At 56.0% G+C, this 19,304-nt stretch overlaps 1 protein-coding gene across 1 annotated transcript; it reads right to left on the reverse strand.

The window, feature by feature from the left end:
- Positions 1–1,148: 1,148 nt before the first annotated feature.
- Positions 1,149–18,222, reverse strand: KCNH4 (potassium voltage-gated channel subfamily H member 4). The gene is made up of 16 exons (XM_069542531.1): positions 18,147–18,222; positions 16,090–16,323; positions 15,636–15,782; positions 15,378–15,502; positions 14,285–14,528; positions 13,822–13,979; positions 10,657–10,864; positions 10,027–10,221; positions 9,389–9,588; positions 7,496–7,745; positions 6,693–6,925; positions 5,782–5,820; positions 5,231–5,583; positions 4,867–4,973; positions 4,179–4,252; positions 1,149–2,942 (listed from the first exon to the last, which is right to left on the reverse strand). The coding sequence occupies exons 1-16, from the start codon at positions 18,220–18,222 to the stop codon at positions 2,547–2,549; spliced, it is 3,039 nt and encodes a 1,012-aa protein (XP_069398632.1). The 3' UTR covers positions 1,149–2,546.
- Positions 18,223–19,304: the final 1,082 nt, after the last annotated feature.

The following is a 19,304-nucleotide window of genomic DNA, read 5'->3' on the forward strand; positions in this document are numbered from 1 at the left end:
AGCACGCTTCGCCTTTGGCTCAACCCCAACCTCCGCCTCTGCCCTGCCTCTCCCCTCACCAACCAGAACCTGCTCTATTCTCTGATGCCAAATACAGAACCGGATCACTTCTGCCTTGGCTCTCCCCATCCTTCCATAAATGCAGATTGGAACCACTTCTGTTTGCCCCACTTTGCCCTTCATATGGATCGGGACTATTTCTGTTTTTTCTGTTCCCCTGGTGTGCTTCAGTGTGTGGGGTTGCAGAGTCCAACACGGACACGACTTAGTGACTGAACAACACAATATGAATTAGGACCATTTCTGCTTCTGCCCTCCCCCGCCCCTCACCCCCCCCCCCCCCGCCCCCGACGCCTCAACACAAACCAGTGTCTCTTCTACTTCTGCATCCCATCCCCAGGGACACTACTCAGAAACTGTATGGAATCAAAACTCACCCCAGAGATAGCTATGGGCATCGTTCCTATGCTGCCAGCCAACACCAATCACACTTTGGAGCCTGAGCTGGAGAATCGACCTGGCAAACTCTCTGGGACAACCTGCCACAAAACTGCCCACATCTAGTTCCAACTGGTCACCAGGGTGCCTCTTTCTAACAGCATCCATAACATCCACCCCTGCAGTGATCATCAAAGTAGCGAAAACTCAGAAGGAGGAGCAAGCTTAGGAGAGCAGAGGGGATGGGGCAGAGTGAGATTCCTAGCAGGTTCTTGATTGGTGACAAGTGGTTTCCTCCAGACCCTGCTGTACCTTGCCTGCAAGAAGGACAGGGTCAGTTACTGCAGGATTGGTGGCGAGTACCGTGGGCCACCTTTCCAGGGCTGGAGGTGGACCTGAGTCAGGGCTCTGTCCCTCCCACACACTGTGTCTGAATCTGTGGCTCTGACCAGGTTAGGGGGAGGGTGGGTATAACGGGCCCATAGTGACTCATTAAGGTTTCTGCCTCATCCCAGGGGCTCCTGGTGGCGTGAATGTGGTGCCAAGTGGATTGGTTGGCACCTTTGCCCTCCTAGAGACAGTAACAGGGCCCTGGGGTACTGTGTGGGAGTGACTATCACATATGCTTCTCCAAAGCTCTGGGGCTATCACACCAGCCCCCAGAAACAGCCAGAGCCAGTAACTACAAAAATAAAAGAGTTTATTTCCTATCCAAAAGTGAGCCCAGGGTGGTGGGTGGTAAAGGAGAGCTGAAAACCAGGGTGCATATTCGAGAAGGCCCTGAGTGAGACCATGTTGGAAGGGGGAGAACAGGCATGGCTGAGGTCTAGGGGTGGGGAAGGGGAAGGAGTGCTGCTGGGACTGTTTCAGGTTGCTGGCAGCAGAAGAGACCACTTTCAGTGTTGGCCTGCAGAGAGACAGAAACAGAGATGTGGACAGGCCCCAGCCCCAGGGGTAGAAATAGATATTACTTGACCTGAAAAGCACCCACTGGGGCAAAGGAACCTGGAAGCACACTATAAGGCAGGGATTACAAACTCAGATACCAACAGAGATCAGATAAAAATTCAAAGGAGGGAAGCTAGCTAGGTGTCAGGAAATGATCAAGGAACCTGGGGACTGCAAAGACGTGGAGGATGCAGGCCTCATCCAAAGAGGACAGCACCCCCTCCCCCCCCCACTAATTATTGCCAGGTGCAATGTTGGTCCAGAATTGCCAGATCTCTGTAATTTGTTTAGAGAAGCTGGAATGTCTGGATTTTTTTTTTTTTCTGGCTGTGCTGGGTCTTAGTTGCAGCATGTGGGGTCCAGTTCCCTGGCCAGGGATTGAACGGACCAGGGCCCCCTGCATTGGGAGTATGGAGTCTTAACCACTGGACTGCCAGGGAAGTTCCCAGAATATCTGGATTTTTATGTGAACTTTCCTGATCTTGAATATGGCAACACATTCATATTTTGGAAAAAAAAAATGCTGTGCAAGTCAAAGAATATATATCTAGGGTCATTGGTTCATTTCCTATGTGGGCTGTGGAGTAAAGTGAGCCCCTCCACCTTGGACTGATGCTGGGAGCCCTAAGAAGTCTTGGGTTACTCAAATGCCAGTCAGGGGACTTCCCAGTGGTTAGGACTCCCATCTCCAGCAGAGACCTGGGGGCTGGGACAAAAGACCTCACAGTATCACTAGCTATCTCCCCACCAGAATCCCTTGCTGTAGACACCAAGATCCTGCCTTGTCTTTCCTCAGTCTTCATTTCCTAGGCTGGATCTGGGGCCCTTTCCCTACCCCACCCCCACCTCTACCTGCCTCCAGGTCCTGGGGAGAAAGCCAGACATCTCATCTGCCCAGCTTAATGGGCACTGTGGTCCATCTCATGCCTGTTGGGTTCCACGGCCTCAGGTGGCTCCCCTCACAGAGGAGAATAGAGGAAGGTTTGGGAAAAGGGAAGAGTCACAAGTGACCAGAATTGGTTAAAAAAGGTCAGAGAATCCAGAGCCAACCAGACCCGCTGGTGGCTGCTGACCCAAGGCAGGAGGCCAAGGGGCCCAGCCCCTCCCTGGATGGCAGGCAGCAGCACCCACCCCAGACAGGCCTGGGCCCGTGGCCAGTGTCAGTGGATCGTGTCTGACCTGGACCGGAAGTTGTGCCTCATGAGGCTTGAGTTCGGAGGCAGGGCCTCTGGCACTGGGAAGGGTCCCAGAGGGTCAGGCTCAGAGAGGTAGGGGGACCGTACAGAGGGCTGCAGGTTGCGGGGGGCAGCCCCCATCTCTGCTGTCCCCACACTGGCCGGGCAGTGGACCTCAGCCCGAGTAGTATCGTGGAGGCCAGGTGGTGGTCCGGACATATAAGGAGAACTGCACGGAGGCCTCTGAGGTGGGCAAGGAGGGTGTGGGAGCCAAGCCGAGACTGTTGGGTGGCCCGGGGGACCCAGTCTGGCCTGCAGCAGGCCCATCATGTGTCGAAGTTCCTGGCTAAGCTGAGACACTTCTCGGTTGAGACGGGAAATCTGTTGAAAACACATCAAATTGTCTCCCAGGTGCCACAACAGTCATCATCCCTCCTGGGTGCACTCCCCTCCCCAGTTTACAAAGGGCTTTCATATCCACTCTCTGCTCATGGCCGCCCTCTGAAGAAGACGACAGGACAGGAGTTATTTTTGTCTAGATGTAAATACCCCAGCCTCTTTCCAAAAAAGGATTTGGGACGACAGCTATTGCTATTCCCACCCCCTCACCCCTGCCACGCACACACTTTTATAAGATGTAGAAGAATGTGCTCAAAGAGGCTGCACAGCTGTGAAGTGACAGACGTAGGCTTACTCTCAGGTGATACATCACAGGCGCTCAAATGTCTATTCAGCATTTTTCAAATTTCAGGAACTACAGAATCAACTGAAAAACTTGTCAAAATGCCGATTTCTGGGCCCCACCCCAGACATTCCAAACTGGGTGAGGCCCAGAAGTCCGCATTTTAACAGGTTCTCTGGATAATGATGCTGAAGCTGGGGGACCACTGGTCTAGAACTGCCAGCTGAAGCAGGACTGACCTTGAATCCTGCAGAACCAGGGCTGGTTCTGCCCCCTGCCCCAGGCCCCGCCCCACCCAGGTGCACCCCTGGGGATGCCTGATGTTTATCAGAACCCAGGGAAGGCCCATTCCCAAGGGCTGGGCCTGGCTGCGCTGTGGATGTGGCTTTGAGATCCCTGAAGGGGAGGTGGAGACACGATCTCAGCAAACAGGACCTGGGCTCTTTCCCAACAGGATTCAGATGGGAGGGTCCAGGCCCCCCAGGTTATGCCCCACAGTCGCTGCCCAGACAGATGGTGGCGGGGAGGGGAAGGAGACGGGGAGGGAAGGACTGGAGCACATGACTTGGTGGGGGTAGGGGGAATGGCCCCTGCAGGAGCAAATCCCTTGTCAGTGGAGAGGCCCTCTTTTTCCGGCCAGACCTCCCGAGTCAGCTGGAAGGCAGGGATGCAGCCCTCCCTGAGTATTTACAACCCGCTAAGGATCAACTGGGCACGTATGCGCCCTCATCTAATGCATACGAGATGGGAAGAACTATCTCCCCATTTTCAGATGAGGAGATTGACGTCCAGAGTGTTTGTGGGGCTTGCCCAAGGTCACACAGCTAACATGAATATCTGAAATCAGGACCTTGGCTCCAAACCCTTTGCAATGCTGTTCTATGAGGCACATCTCTGATCCCAAGGTTGGAGGAGAGGAACGGACCCCAACTAACCTCCTGGTTCAGTCTGCAGACCTTTTCCTTCACCTCCTCAGCCTCAGGGGCAGCTTCCTGGCTAGGCATGGGCCCTGCAGACAGAGTGGGGAGAAGGGATCTGGGTTAATGCAGGGAGCTTGAGTCTGCAGCCTGGGCTGGGCCCTTCCTGTCACTGGGCACGCCAAGAGCAAGGGTAGAGGAAGCTCTGGGGTCAGGATGATGGGAAACCCAAGCTCCACAGGCTGGTTTTGAGGCTGTATCACTTCTCCAACAGCTCCCCTGCCTCACCCACCTCCCACCCTCCCCCAGCTCTAGGCATGAAGTTTCTCCTTGGAATCTGAACACAACCACTCTTCATGCCTATGTGCCTTTCCAACTGCCTTGTTCCGCAACTCAAACTCCTACCCACCCTTTAAGGCCCATCTCAAGTGTCCCCTCCTCTAAGAAGGAGAGTTAGAGGCTCCCTCCTCTCGCTCTTGTCTCGGTCGTGGCTCTTAGTACTCTGATCTGGAACCATTCGTCTGAGAACACAGGTATTGCCCCACTAGACCGGGCACTTGATAAGTGTGGGCCAGGTCTGGTTCATCTGTATGCTCCTAGCAGAGCACCCGGCAGCTGGTAGACCCTTACTATGTGTGGGATGGGTGGACAGATGGATGGATGGTGGGTGGGTGACTGTGAGTTGAAGTCCACTGTTGGCCCTTACCTGTAGGAGGGGCCTGCGAGCGAGATCTAGGGTGCTCAGGCCTCCTGCTGAACCGGAACGTAGTGGCCTCTGCCGTGCTGCCAGAGTCCTCAATGCCATCCACTATCCTGGGATGGAGGCAGTGGTCATCAGTCCCACGGGCAGAGAGTAAGGGCCAGAGCAGGGCAGAGCAGGCAGAGGGTGAAAGGGGCTGCAGCACCAGGGAGCTGGGAAGGAGCAGCCGTCACACAGGGGTGGGGTTGCAAGCTGTGGTGGATCAGGAAGGGCGGGGTGGAGCACTGGTCAGAATGCTAGGGACAGAGCCCAGAGAAGGTTCTGGAAGCCAGCAGGGGTATAGGGAAGGCAGAGGAGGCTGGCATCTCACCGGGGACTGAGGTCCGGAGGTCCAAAGGTTCCCAGTGGGGGAATGAGAAGCTGGGGGGGCTTCCAGGCAGCAGAGCCCCTGGGGGGGCCATGAGGGGAGGGGCTGTGGCCCCGGCCAGCCAGGGCAGGGGAAGGGGCTGGGGACAGGGAAGGAGAGGAGACAAGGGCTGAGAAAGGGGGCAGCTCCTCCCCCAAGAGGCTGACCAGGGAGCCCCGGGGCCGCGCTGGACTGAGGTTGGGCAGCAGGATGGGCCGCCGGGGCCTGGGACCACCGCCAGGCTCGGCCCCAGCCTCGGCCTCTGTGATGGATGGCTGGGTCTTGTCTGAGGAGGAGCCCAGGCTATCCGAACGGGGCTGTGGGCAGAGGACGCAGCTGATGTCACAGGGCAATCGACAACGGGCCCCTACAGTGAGCAACAGCCTCCACTGGCATTGCTGCCCCCCATCACCTCTCCTTTCACCCTGCAGCCGGGCAGTCAAGGAAAGATGCGTCCACCCCTGCGCCCCCGCCTCTGCATGCGATTTCAACCCTACCCAGGAAGGATGCATTACCTGGGAGAGGCGAGGGGATCGGGAAAAGCGGCAGAGGCCCTGCAGGGACACAGGAGGGTTCTGGCTGACTCACACCTCCCCACTCCCCCAGGGTAGCACCTCCTAGTCCTGCCCATCAGAGTAGTGGGGTTGGAGAATGTGAGGCCTTTTTGTGGAATTGAGTCAGAGATACCCCCAACTCCAACTCAGACAACTCCTGAGTGGCAACAGAAGTCTGGAAAGCAGTAAAAGTCCAAGGTCTAGGGTGTAAACTAAAGATTTGGCCCAGAGCCTAAACCAAAAATGGGCCCAGGAAACATTTGCTGAGTGGAGCAGAGGAAGCCCCAGGCGAGGAGACCCAGTCCAAAGTGGGACAGAATTGATGGAGAAGAAGCACATGGAGGGGATTGTTTTCAAAGTGGGGGTCCTTTGAGGAGTCTGGGGCTTCCCTGGTGGCTCAGAGGATAAAGCATCTGCCTGCAATGCAGGAGACCCAGATTCGATCCCTGGGTTGGGAAGATCCCCTGGAGAAGGAAATGGCAACCCACTCCAGTATTCTTGCCTGGAGAATCCCATGGACAGAGGAGCCTGGCAGGCTACAGTCCACGGGGTCACAAAGAGTCGGACACGACTGAGCGACTTGACTTTTGAGGAGTCTGGATTGAGCAGAAGGGGGACCAACAGGAGCTGTGTCAGTTGAGTTGGAAGTAGAGTTGGTGAGAGATGGTCCATGGGGTTGGATGATGGTCCATGGAGTAGGGTCAGTGGGTTGAAGATGTTAAGTATGGCGGGGCAATGGAAGGGGTGCCCAGGGTTGAGAGATGATGTTTTCAGGGTGGAAGGAATTCATGAGGCTCTCTCTGGGGCTGGGGGAGGGTCTACTTTGAAGGAGGTGACCTTGGAGGAGGTGGAGGCCATAGGGGTCTACATACATTGGTCTCAGAGCCGTGGCGCAGGTTGAAGGTGAGGTCCCGGGGCAGGCCAGCCCGGAAGGCAGCTCCATACTCAGGATAGAGCCTCAGGACCTCGGCCAGCCCTTGGCTGCTCAGTTGCTGCAGGCCACAGTAGGTGAGTGCCTTCACGTCAGCACTAGTCTTCAGCACGCAGCTTGGAGCTGTGCCTGACCCAGGCTCGGGGATATCTGCCCCAATCAGGTCTCCTTTTCCTGTGGGTGAGGGATGGGGACAGTCAGCTAGGGCAGAGGGACCCAGAGGGTATTAGTGGATTCGTGAGAGATGGTCAGTGTGTTTGAAGGACGGTTGAAGGTGGGTCAGGCAATGGAATTGGAGGAAATAATCAATGGGGTTGGCAGGTCGGTGGAGAATGGCTGGGGAAGTTGGGAGACAGTCAGTTGGGGATGTCAGTAAGGGTGGAGGAATGATCCATGGAATTGGATGGTTAATACAGAATGGCCAGAGAGGTCAGTTAAAGGGTAGTGGGTCAGTGGAGTTGAAAGTTGATGGAGATGGGTCAGGGGAGTTGGGAGACAGTATGGTGGGAGAGTTGATTTGGGGGAATAGTCACTGGGGAAGGGTTGATGGGTTCAGGGATGGCCAATGGGATGAGGCAAGGGTCTGAGAGGAATGGTCAAAAAGGGATGGTGGTAGATGCTGGGACTGAGAGAGAGTACTCCTTTGCCAGAACGCCAGCTATCCAGTCCCTAGATTCCTGGCCCCTCCCAAGGCCTCTGGGAGAAGGATCCGGGGTACGGAGAAGGTGGAGGTGGGATCCTCACCCAGGATGGCCAGCACCATGTTGTCACGGAGCACCTCCAGCGAGCCGGAGCAGACGTAGTAGTGAGCCTGCAGGGCGTCCCCGCGGCGCAGCAGGTATTCGCCAGGGGCGCAGAATGAGGCCTTGATGTGCAGGGAGAGGGCCCGCAGGCAGCCTCTGCTCGCTGCTCCAAACAGCGGCAGCTGCAGGATCTCCCGATTCAGGTGCATAGCAATATCAGCTCTCAGCTCGTCTGGGAAGTCACGCAGTAACTGCATAAGGGGCAAAGGTCATTCTGGCCATTTCCCCCGGCAGCAGCTATTTGAGCTCTACAGATGTGTTGAGCTGTCTTCAAGGACAGAGATCAAATTACACATTTCTGACCTTCAGGGAGACCTCTGTGTGTCTCATCTCAGTTTGACCTCCCAACCCAAGTCATGCGGCAGAGACTAGATCTTCTGTCTGTCCACTGCCCATGGCTACACACACTGGTCTCACACATACACATCCTAGTTACTCAACCCCGCGTATGCACGGACCATCCCTGGTGGGTCAGCCTTCAAGCCAGGAGACTAGAAGTCAGCTCTGCATAAATCCCTGTGGGCTCTGGACAAACCCTTTCCTCTCTCTAGGCCTCAGTGTCCCCATCTGTAAAATGCAGGGTTACACTAGACCTTGGATGTTAGCAGTGACCTCTTGGGGGCTGAACTTAATGTTCATGGTTCTACCCTCATCTCTTGGAGCCCCTTGGCCACTCAGGCTTGCTGACCTCTCCCTTTTGTTCCACTTGCTTCCTTCAGGCTCCTCTTCCTCAGCCAACCTACTTGCTCAGCTCTCCTCTTAGTTTGTACACTCTCCCTGCATCATAGCGACCAGCTCCACAACTTTCCCCGCTCCCTGTGAGTCTGGAGCCCTACCTCCAGGTCCAGACCTGTGTGTTCAACTATCCCTGGGGCAGCCTCCACCTGGATCCCCAGCAGGCATGAAACCCTCATCACGGCCCAACCCTGACCCTCTCAGTTTCACCCCTAAATCCAATCTTCCCTGGGTAATGCTTCCATCCCACCCTTTGGCTGAAGCCAGAAATCCATGAATCCCTTTGAGCTTCTTTCCTGCAACCAGCTGATCACCAAGTCCCAAGGCTCCTGCTCTCAGAAATACCTCCTGGGGGACTTTCCTGGTGCAGCCAAAATAAATAATTTTTTAAAAAGACTTTCTGGATCTGCGGGTGACTCCTGAGCCTAAAAATGTGGTAGGACAGAATCTAAATCCAAGGCCATCCCTGAGTTGGGCCTGCCCCCCTCCCAAGCCCCTTTCTCCACCCTCTGCTGCTCCCTCCTCCGCAGCGCTCACACACCCTTTCCTGAAAGCTCGCTGAACTACTTTCAGTTCCCTGAACTTGTCCTGCTCTTTGGCGTCAGTAGTTCCAGACCTGTGTTCCTACTGCTCTTTCTGCCTGGAATGGCCTTCTGGTAGCAGGCCAGTTTCCTTCTTGTCCTTCACGATGTTCACTTTTCTGTGCCACCTCCCCTGACACTTTGAGTTTCAGACACAGTGATGGCGCTGCTGCACCCACTCTCTCCAGTAGAGTCCCATTCACTGCCTAACTCTTTGTTTACCAAGCTGTCTGCCTCACCAGGCTGCTGTCTCCCCGAGGGTAAGGGCTGGGGGTAATCCTCCCCAGGACTCCTGTGTCCAGCACAGAGGCTGGCTGCAAGCAGATGCTCGACCATGGCATTAGCCACGTGTAAAGGAAAAGGGATGTGGACTCTGGTAGGTGTGTGTCCTTGTGAACATCATTGCCTTTCCCTGTAACCCATTTGCTTCCATCCCAAACCCTGAGTGGCCTCGACCCCATTCCCCGCTCCTGCACCTCTGCGCTGCAGGTACAGGGCGCCCCCCAGCCACGCACTACCTCGTTGGCGTCAATGCCGCTGTTGACCGCCCACGTGGTCTGGAAGTACTCGAGCATGCGTTGCTTGAGCGGCCGCGGTAGGCGGTGCACACGGATGAAGTCCTTGAGGTCCTTCATGCGGCTGTGGTAGAGTGAGCGGCGCGAGTACATGCGCTGGATGATGGCCGTCACGTTCCCGAACACCACGGCGTGCATTAGCGCTGTGGCACGCAGCGGGCAGTCAGGGGTGGCCACCCCTCCGGGCTCCGCCCCCCACGCCCGCCCACCACGGTGAGCCCCCTGCCCTGGACCAGTCTCTGAGCTCCTGGGGAGGGGCAGGAGAGCCAGAGGGCCCCTGAGTGCCTACCTGATGCCAGGTTCTGGGTTTGGGGCAGGGAATAACAGGCGGTCCTGAGACGGGTCACACCTGATGCTTCTCTCATGCCCTACCCCATTAGGTCATGAACTTGGGCTTCCCATCCCTTTCGCAAGCAACCCTCCAGTTTTTGGCCGTTCCCCCCAAGGCCAGCATGTAGTAGGTGCTGAGCAAACATCTATGAACGAATGTTCTCCCAGTGTCTGGTCGTGGGTGGACACCTTGCCTTCTCTGGGCCTCAGTTTCCCCATCTGCACGCTGGGCTTGGTAGGCCCCGCCTCACCGCCTATGAGCATGGTGCAGATGGAGAAGATCTTCTCAGCGTCAGTGTTGGCGCACACGTTGCCGAAGCCCACGCTTGTGAGGCTGCTCAGCGTGAAGTAGAGCGCGGCGATGTAGGCGCTGCGCCGCGATGGGCCGCCGGCTGAGCCGTTGACATAGGGCACCTCCAGCCGCTTGCCCAGCTCGTGCAACCAGCCTAGCGGGTGGAGGGATGCAAGGAGCCCCAGCTGCGCGAGCAGTGGAGAATGGGGTTTCCCTGAGCTGTCTGCACTTGACCTTGGGTGAGGGGAGTATTTACAGAGGTGAGGGGAGGTTTGCACAGGAAATGTGAGGAGCAGCTCGTGTCTGGGCCTCCCGGCCCTGAAGTGGTTACAGTTGCAGTTCAAGGCTACCAGCTCCCTACACTGCTGACTGTTTAGGGGCCCCTTCCATTCTCTAAGAGTTTATAAGTGCTTCCTGTGCACAAGGAGCTGGGACTTGATCGCCTATTCGATTGCATGTTTATTGGAGGGATGGAGGAATATGGGGTGGGGGTGGGGTCCTGATAGGGGTGGGGGTGTTGGCCTGGGGGCCTGCCTGGACAGGGCAGGTGAATGGGTAGTTGGTGAAAGCCTGGGGGTCAGTGGCTCACCGATGTCCCAGAGCAGGGGGTCGTTGGCTTCCATTTCCCGACGCCCGATGACATACCAGACGCAGGCCATCCAGTGGGCAAGGAGTGCAAAGACCGACATGAGCAGCGTGAGCACCACAGCGCTGCACTGCGAGTACCGCTCCAGCTTCTGCAGCAACCGCAGCAGCCGCAGCAGCCTCACCGTCTTCAGCAGGTGCACCAGCGATGTCTGCGGAGTGGGTGCAGCAGGGGAGGCTGTCAGCAGGCGCCCCCCCCCAATGTTCCCCCCTCCCCCAGGTGCCCTGGAGCTAGGGGAGGCTGCCTGAGGAAAAGGATCCTTGCTGTGCTGAGAAGGTGACCAGGAAATGCAAGGGGGACAGGATGATACCAAAACTAATCATGGGGACTTCCCTAGCGGTCCAGTGGTTAGGACTCTGCACTTCTACTGCAGGGGGCGAGAGGTCAATTCCTGGTCAGGGAACTAAGATTCCACAAGCCATGCAGTGCGGCGACCAATACAACAACAACAACGCAACCCTAATAATGGCTAACAGCAAGTACTATGTGTGTCAGGCACTGGGCTAAATAACTGTAATCCTCATAAAAACAGACAGACTTACTCCTTCGGTCCAATTTTCATCACCATTCTCAGTGTGCAGATGAGTATACTAAGGTTCAGAGAGGCTGGTGACTTGCTCAAGGGCACAGACCAAGGAAATCACGGACTGGGATTCAAATCTGAGTTGACACCAGAGTCCATTTTGTGCTATACTGCCTCTTAGCACCTTGGCTGGTAAAAGGGCAAGTCAGAGGCAGGACAACAGACATAATGATCTCTGGTCCTTGCTCAAAGCCCCCAGTGTCTTAGGTACAATCAGCTGTGGACAGGGGAAGGTTTAGGGACCTCATCCCTTATGGATCAGCTACAGCTGGGATGCTGAGAGAGGAGAGCAGGGTACTTAGACTGTGAGGCCCCAGCCCTTGCAGGGTTTGCTGTGGGTTGCTGAAGTTAGTCAGGGTCCTGTAAAGGTTAGCTGGTATTAACCATGACTGTTTTGGTTGTGTTTTGATAAGCCCTTCTAGTCTTGGACATGATGCGCAGGTGGGAGCTTATGTTCTCACTGCTCTGGGTGGGGCAGCCTGGAGGCTAGGGCTGGGGGCTCTGGGGCAGCACATGCGGAACTTTGTATGAAGGCCCCTCACTGTCCCTTCAGGGGCTTCCAGGAGCATCCCCTTTAGCCCTGGCCCTACACAGCTCCTGAGTCACATGACATTTTCTCTGATTTTAGACAAAGGAGTTGGAAAGGAGGTGACTCTGATCGACCCTCTCCAGAGTTTAGGAGCTTCCCAGGGAGCTCAGTGGTAAAGAATCTGCCCACCAGTGCAAGAGATTCGGGCTTGATCCCTGGGTCAGGAAGATCCCCTGGAGAAGGAAAAGGGAAACCATTCCAGTATTCTTGCCTGGAGAATTCCATGGACAGAGGAACCTGGTAGGCTATAGTCCATGAGGTCTCAAAGAGGCAGACACAACTTAGCTACTGAACACGCACTCCAGGGCTTAATGCCTGCCCCTAGCTCTCAGAGCTCCTGACTCCAACCTTGAGTTCTTCAAGGCTTCCCCTTGTCACCTACCACTGGGTCCTACTCCGTTGGGGCCCTGCTCTCCTCATTGGACCAGGATGTCTCAGGTCTAGTTCCTTCAAGTCCATGGCTCTGCCAGTGCCTACTTAGCCTCCATCTTTGCTCTGCTTCCCTCTAGCCCCAGCATGGCTCCTCCTCTCTCCCCGTGCCAGGCCATCCACTCAGGTACGCTGGTTTCCTGGGAAGCAGGGTGGCATGCTGGAAAGAATTCTAGACCGGGAGTGCAGGGACCTGGTTCTAGTCTCTTGCCTGCCATTGCTAGCTGTGTGACTTTCAAGAAGCCACTCAGCCTCTCTGAGCCTCTGCATCTACCTCTGAGAAAGAGAGATATGAGAATCCGCCCTGAAAGGCTACTGTGAGGTTCCTACGTGATGATGTGTGAAAGAACTTAGAAAACTGTAAAGTGCTCCTGAAGCTACCAGAGAAGGGGGGACTGCCTGGTGGGCACAAACCAGGTGGGATGCACCCAGGGGAGAAGTGAGGAGCTCCACTTGGAACGGCCAGAGCCTCAGGGCAGACACACCCACATGCACGTGTGTGGGAGCATGCACACACGTGTACACAGCCAGGAGAAGAGGCCCACAGCCCGTTGGCGGCTAGTTAAATCCGGCTGTGTGTAGGTGGTTTCCCGCTATAGCTGAGTGTGGCAGGCAGAGGAGCACACGGGGAGACTGCTCTCCACCTCCCCACTCAAGGGGGTCTGGGGACACAGGGTGGGACTCCCTCTCCTGGGTCATAGAAGACCTGGCATCTGCCGGCGGGGTGCAGAGCCGACCACCGAGGGTGCCTCCAGGCAGTTCTGGGACTCTCTGCATCCAAGTCCGCCCCGCAGCCTCTACCTCCTCATCTTGGCTTGCTACGTTCCCCCTAAATGTTCCCTCTCCTTGTCTCCCGTCAGCTGGGGCCTATTCTGTCTAGGGTCTAGCTCAGCTCTCACCTCCTCCCTCGGGAACCCTTCCTAGACCATGCCAGCCTCTGCCCAACTGCCATGCTTTGGCTTCCTTGCAACAGCCAGATTTCAGATCAGTTTTGTGGGAGCCCGTGTTCCAGCCTGGAGTTCCAAGGTCGGTTAGTTCTGCGTCCAGCCCCTGCGCAGCACTACCTGGGCCCCGTCTTGCAGTCCATTCCCCTCTTCTGCTCCTGCTGTCTCTACCAGCCTAGCTGCCGAGTGGCTGAATCCTTATCCCTCTCCTCCACAGTGACCATGCCTTACACAGTGCTTTGCAGACAGCTAAATGCTCATCCGTTGTTTGTTAAATAAAAATGTGAAAAGTGCCACTCATTTGGCTGCAGACCAATGCCGCCTTGGTAGCCCTAGTTAGCTTTTCATTTGTCTCAGCTTCCTTCAGAGACTGTGAGCTGAACTCCCCAAGAAGGCAGACGCTCTTGGATCCTTCCTGGTTTCTAGTGCTGGGCTCTGCCCATCACAGATGCCTGGCAAATATTCGCTGATGACTGAGTCTGGGACTGAGGTGGGTCCCTTAATGGGAGATGCTGTGTTGAAGTTGCCAGGCTAGGCTGCAAGGCAGGACAGGGATCACTCACCACGGTGATATTGAAGACATAAAGCAGGTCAAAAGGTAGAGCAGCAATAAGGTCAACAAAGAACCAGGTGGCCAGATAGTGGAGGCCAATGGAACGAGGAGCAGAGACCACCTGGCCAGACTGGGACACATAGGTGGTGCGGAAGTTCAGGATGATATCTGGGGATGCAAGAAGCTGTTACTAAGGGACCTTGGCTAAGGTACCTTGTGTAAGACTCAGAATAGTGTTGGAGGCAGGAATGGGGATGATGGATTGGGCTTCAGACTGGTTCTTAAAAGACGAGGGGTCTAAAGGCTGAAGGCTCCAGGGATCAGGGGCAGAGCTCATGGACCATGAGGACATAAAGACCCAGAAATAGGTGGGCTCTAAATATCTGGGTCCAGCAAGCCCAGGATGAAATGAGGCTTGGGTGAGTGGGTCCCTCTGCCCCACCCACCAGGGTACATGGGGCAGAGGGTCTAACCCAGGATGAAGAGCATCTCCACGGCGATGTCACTGACAAGGGTGTGTCGGGACGTGATGGGCGTGTCGTCATCACCCGAGAAGCAGACGTTGTAGGGGACAGTGACCGCAACGTAGAAGGTGGCAAGGAGGATGAGGCCGTCCCAGACAGCCTTGGGGACGCTGTAGTGGAGGAGGAGGCAGCGGGACCCCCCCACGGAGGCCACCTTGTATTCGGGCACTGATGGCTTTGGCTCAAACACGTTCTAAGGGGAGAGGGGTGGCGGTTGGGGACACTTGGGGAAAAGAGGAGCCAAAGCTGGGGGAGGGACAGGTAAGGATCGGGGAAAGGGGTGGAGTGGGCACTGCAAGCACAACCACAAGAGGAGGTAGAACGTGCAGGAGGTGGGGGTTGGCAGCTGACACCTGATACTTCCTTCCTCTGCCAACTTACTGCTCTTTGGAATCACACGTTTTGTGTGTGTGTGTGTGTGTGTGTGTGTGTGTGTGCACGCACAAGGTTTCTAAGGTTTGACCTTTACCATTCTTGAGAAGGTGATTATGACCAGTCAGACAATGCCCTAGCTTGAGGGGTCACTAGCTTCTCCCTCAAGATCCTCTTGGGTTCTAGGGATGCAGTGGAGGATAAGTATATCCCAGGGGCGAGGGGAGGCTGACATGGCATACTCCATTCCCTGTTGCCATAACAGTCTGCTCAGAAGGTTGGAGACCCATGGCTTCATCAGGGTCCTAGGAGTGGTACACAGAGTCAGATGCCAGACCCCAATGGGGGCTTTCTCCCTGGGACCACTAACATGGTTTCATACCCCCCACGAGGTAACCCTAAGACCCAAAGGTGGGTGATGTAATTCCTGCTAGAGCCCCACCTTTGTGGCATCATCAGAGCAGCGTAATGTCAATCACAAGGAAGCAAGGAAGAGGGGGATGAAAGGAGACGTGGGGGAACACGGGATAGAGCAGAGAGCCATACGTGAGCAATGGTGGACAAAAGAACAAGCCACTCAAGGGAGATTGGACAGACAGGGAAACGGACACAGTAGCAAGGGTGCCTCAGAAACATGTCTGGGAGATGTTGGGGTAGAGGTTGGACTCACATTGGTTTTCATGCCTCCCTGGCCCCGGCGGCCAAAGTGGCCAGTCAGTCGGTGTAGGACAGTACGGCTCTGCCTCCTGGCAGATCGAAGTCTTGAGCTGGCTCCCCTCCTGCCAAGGGAGTTTTCTGTTGGGAAGAAGGGTACGGCAATAAGTGGGGGCACATCCATGATGCTGAGTAGGGAGAGGGCTTGGGTGCCCTTGGGCAAGGGCTTCTGACCATTCACGCCATCTCCCCAGAGTTGCAGACTTGAGGTTACCATGATTACTATCGCCATGGCCTCCTGGGGGGCCAAGTCCTGGGCCTCTGCTCTGAGTGATGTCCTTGAAGGAGAAGAGGAAAAGTACGACCTCCCCCATCTCATTCTTGATGGGCATCATATCCAGGAGGCACCAAAAGGCTGAGCCTGCAGGTGTGGAGAGGTAAGAGGAGGAGGGTGAGCAGCCCGTGGCATCCCCTTCTCTCTCATCCCTCTTTATGATCAAAGGGTTTGGCCAAGGATTAGAGCTGGAAAGCCCAGAGATTTTGTCAGCCATATCCTTCACCTTTCTGATGGGAAAACCATGGCTCAGAGAGGGTCAGGGATACACTCAGTGTCACATGGTCAGCTTGTGGCAGTGTGGGGACCAGCAACCAGGTTTCCACTCTCCCAGTGGACTCTGGGTAAGGTCTGGGGTCTGGGCAGGATGGCAGGGCAGGCCAGATCCCCTCACCATCCTTTCTGTAGAAGCAGATTTCAGCACGGTGCTCCTGATGGCCCTCCAGAGCCTTGTGCAGCCTCTGCAGGGCTGGCTCACTGGTCTCTGGACCATAGAGGAAGCGGCAGCTGCAGGTTTTCTGCATGACCTCAGTGCGGCCGTAGCCTGTGAGCTCACAGAAGCCGTCGGAACAGTAGACAATGGGAAAGCCCCGCGGGCCCTGTGCGTTAGCCAGCAGGAAGTTGCTGTCTGTGGGAAGAAGGGGTTAAGGTCAGGCCAAGGCCAGGAGGGGAGCTCAGTTTCCAGGTGAGCCATACCTCCCCCAAGCTGAGGTCAGAGATCCTAGAGACAGGAGCTTCCCAGGTTTCCATGGGATTCCTGGATCCCCTTTGGGATGTCCTGAAATGAGAGTAAGAAGAGATAGAGCAAAAGGACAAGGACTTAAGGGTGGCCTGGAACTGGGACAGCGTAGTCTAGGGGGTTGGAAAAGGAACTCCAAGAGGTCATGACTTCTGCCTTGAAGCTGATGAGCTGTGACCGTAGGCGGCAGCACAGCATGGTGAGTGAGGGCATGGGCTCCAGCACCCTATCCCTGCCACTTGCTGACTGCGTAACTTTGAACAAATTAATGAACTCCCCTGTGCCTCAGCTTCCTTATCTGAAAAGTGAGGGATTATATATCTTCCTCAAAAGGTTTGGTGTGAGTTACATGGGTTACCTGGGAAGAGCAAATCCTGGCACATAGTAAGTGTTACACTGAGAAGGTGAAATTATGCCCCATATTTGCCCAGCTTTCAAAGCACAATCCATAGCTGCTCTCCTGGATAAGGCAGAGATTCTGGGGTTATCACACCCATTTTATTGATAGGAAACCAAAAAGCAGAGGTTATCCAAACTCACAGAGTTTATTGTCCAGTCTCCTTTGTGTAGGGAGAAAGACAGTGATGAATAGCATCCTCATTCCCTGCCTTCCAGGAAAAGTCCTCTTTTTAGCATCCCTTAGCTAAGTTCAGGGGGTCTGTCCCCATTCTCAAAGTTTGACAGGCTTGAGCAATGAAGTTGTGGCTCCAGCAAATCCAGCAACAGAACCTAAGCTGGCTCCCCTCCAGTTCCACTGGGTGGGAGGCCTGGGGTGATAGGAGGGGTGAATGTCTGGGGATGGAGCAGCTGATGGGGATACTGAAGGTGTCTGGGAGGTGCTGGGCCCTGGGCAAGCAGCCTCCTTCTTCCATCCCAGGTCGGTTGCCCGGGTGATAGGCACTATGGAAACAAGGGAGGTGTGTGTGGGGGCTGGGTGGGGAGGCGGGTAGGGCCCCGGCGGCTGTTTCCTCCCTCAGGTACCGCTCCCCCCACCTTCCAGATCTCAGCCTGGGTGTCCGAACCGGGCAAGGGGAGATCGTTCAGTTCCAAAGTAGGAAAAGGGAATGGTGGGAGAAGAGGAGGGGAAGCAGGATGGTGGCTGTCCAAGGTGCTGAACCTGGAACTCAAGCTCGGTTGGGAGGGCAGGCAGTTCTCTCCGTTACACAGACCACCCCCTGCCTTCCTGCCATACCTCCCCCAGACAGGGACGCGCTACAATTTGGGGGTGCGTGACCTTAATCCAAGCTAGGTCCTGCAAAAGTCTGACCTTTTCTATGTCTGTCTCTCTTTTATTTATTTATTTTTTTCTGGGGAAAGGAGATGCTGCAGTCGTCGGGGAGCAGACCCCAAAGCACCTGGCCACTTCGTCCCACCTCCGCGTCTTGGATACTCCCATACACGCCCCCAGCAGAGCCCTGCCCGAGAGTGGGCGGCTCTCAAGGACTCCTCCGCTTTGCTGCGCAAAGAACCTTTCCTGCCTCCTGTCACACACCCCCAACCTTGGCTGCCCGCACTGTTGGTCCTCTCCGCGTCTCCCCTCCCAGGGCGCTGCTAGTTCTGCTCCTTTACTGGGGCTCTGGTAGTTCCTAGACCCTCCTAGCCCATTCTCCTCGCCTTGGGTCTCTCTTATCATATTCAGGAGACCCACGCGAGCGCCAAAGGAGACTTGACCTCTAGCTCAAACCCTCAGCTTCAGCCTCCACCCCACTCACGCGTGCCGTCGAAGCGGGTGGCGATGGTGTCCAGGAAGGTGTTCTGCGGGGCCAGCAACCCCTTCATGACCGGCATGGCCTCAGGGCGCAGATTCCAGGCGCAGCGCTGGGGGCGTTCAGCGCGGCCAGGCCGGAGGGGGCGCGCTGCCGGCGGGGCCGGGGCGCCCCATGCGCCCGCCTGCCTCTTCCCCTCCCTCTCGGCGCCGCCGCTGCCGCCGCCTCTCTGTTCCAAACCCAGTAGCTTTCCGCTTGTCTCGGCGCCGCCTCGGTCCCCCCACCTCCCCACGGGCTAGGTTCTTTCCCTAGGGCTCGCCCGGAGCCCGCCACGTGGCCCCAAACGGGGAGGGGCCGCCAGCGACACCCTCACTCCCCTCCGCTGCCCTCCTCCGGGTGGGGAGCGGCCCACGCGTGTCTCTCCAGCAGAGAATTTGGGACACGCCCACCCAAGGCCGAAGCGCCAAGGGATGGGGCGGGGCTTGAATGACAGTCACGCCCACCTTCCAGGGTGGCCACTCCCACACGCGTGTTTCCCTGGCGGCTCCTTGTGTCTCCTCCCCTCGGGTTCCCCCTCTAGCCGCCCACGCTGGGACTCGTGTCTGGTTCACAGCGCCGCCTGCTGGAGTTGGGATATCTCGCAGCAACCTCAGCTTCCTGCGCTCCAGTATGAGACAGCAAAGAGTTAAAGAGGTTAGTTTTGCCGGTGGAGGATCGCTGAGAGGGCAGGAAACTCAAATGCTAGAACCGTCACTTGTGCCTTAGTTTGCATAGGATACCCTGACTAACTCTGCCTCTCACCTCAGCAGGATGGATGAAAAGAGCTCTGGAGTCCACTGGGTAGAAATCCCAGCTCTGCCACTTACTAATTGTGTGACTCAGCCTCCAGCAGCATCACTTTCTTTACCTGTCAGATGGAGCTAATAATTTTTACCTCGTATGGTTGTGTGAATTTAAGAGCATAATGCATATCGTTGGCACACAATGTGTTGGAGAGCAATTGTGTCCTTATTCCCCCCCTCTTCCTATCATTCTGATTTAACCCTCCTTCTCTCTGCAACCATTCAAGTGGAAGAGAGGTTGGAGGTAAATTTGGGGCTGAGAAAGATCCAGTTTATAAATCCCCAAAGTGCACCGGTGGACTTTGTTCTTCATCTTCCCCAA

Source organism: Ovis canadensis, chromosome 11 (genome assembly GCF_042477335.2).
Source record: "Ovis canadensis isolate MfBH-ARS-UI-01 breed Bighorn chromosome 11, ARS-UI_OviCan_v2, whole genome shotgun sequence".
In the NCBI taxonomy this organism is placed as follows: Eukaryota; Metazoa; Chordata; class Mammalia; order Artiodactyla; family Bovidae; genus Ovis; species Ovis canadensis.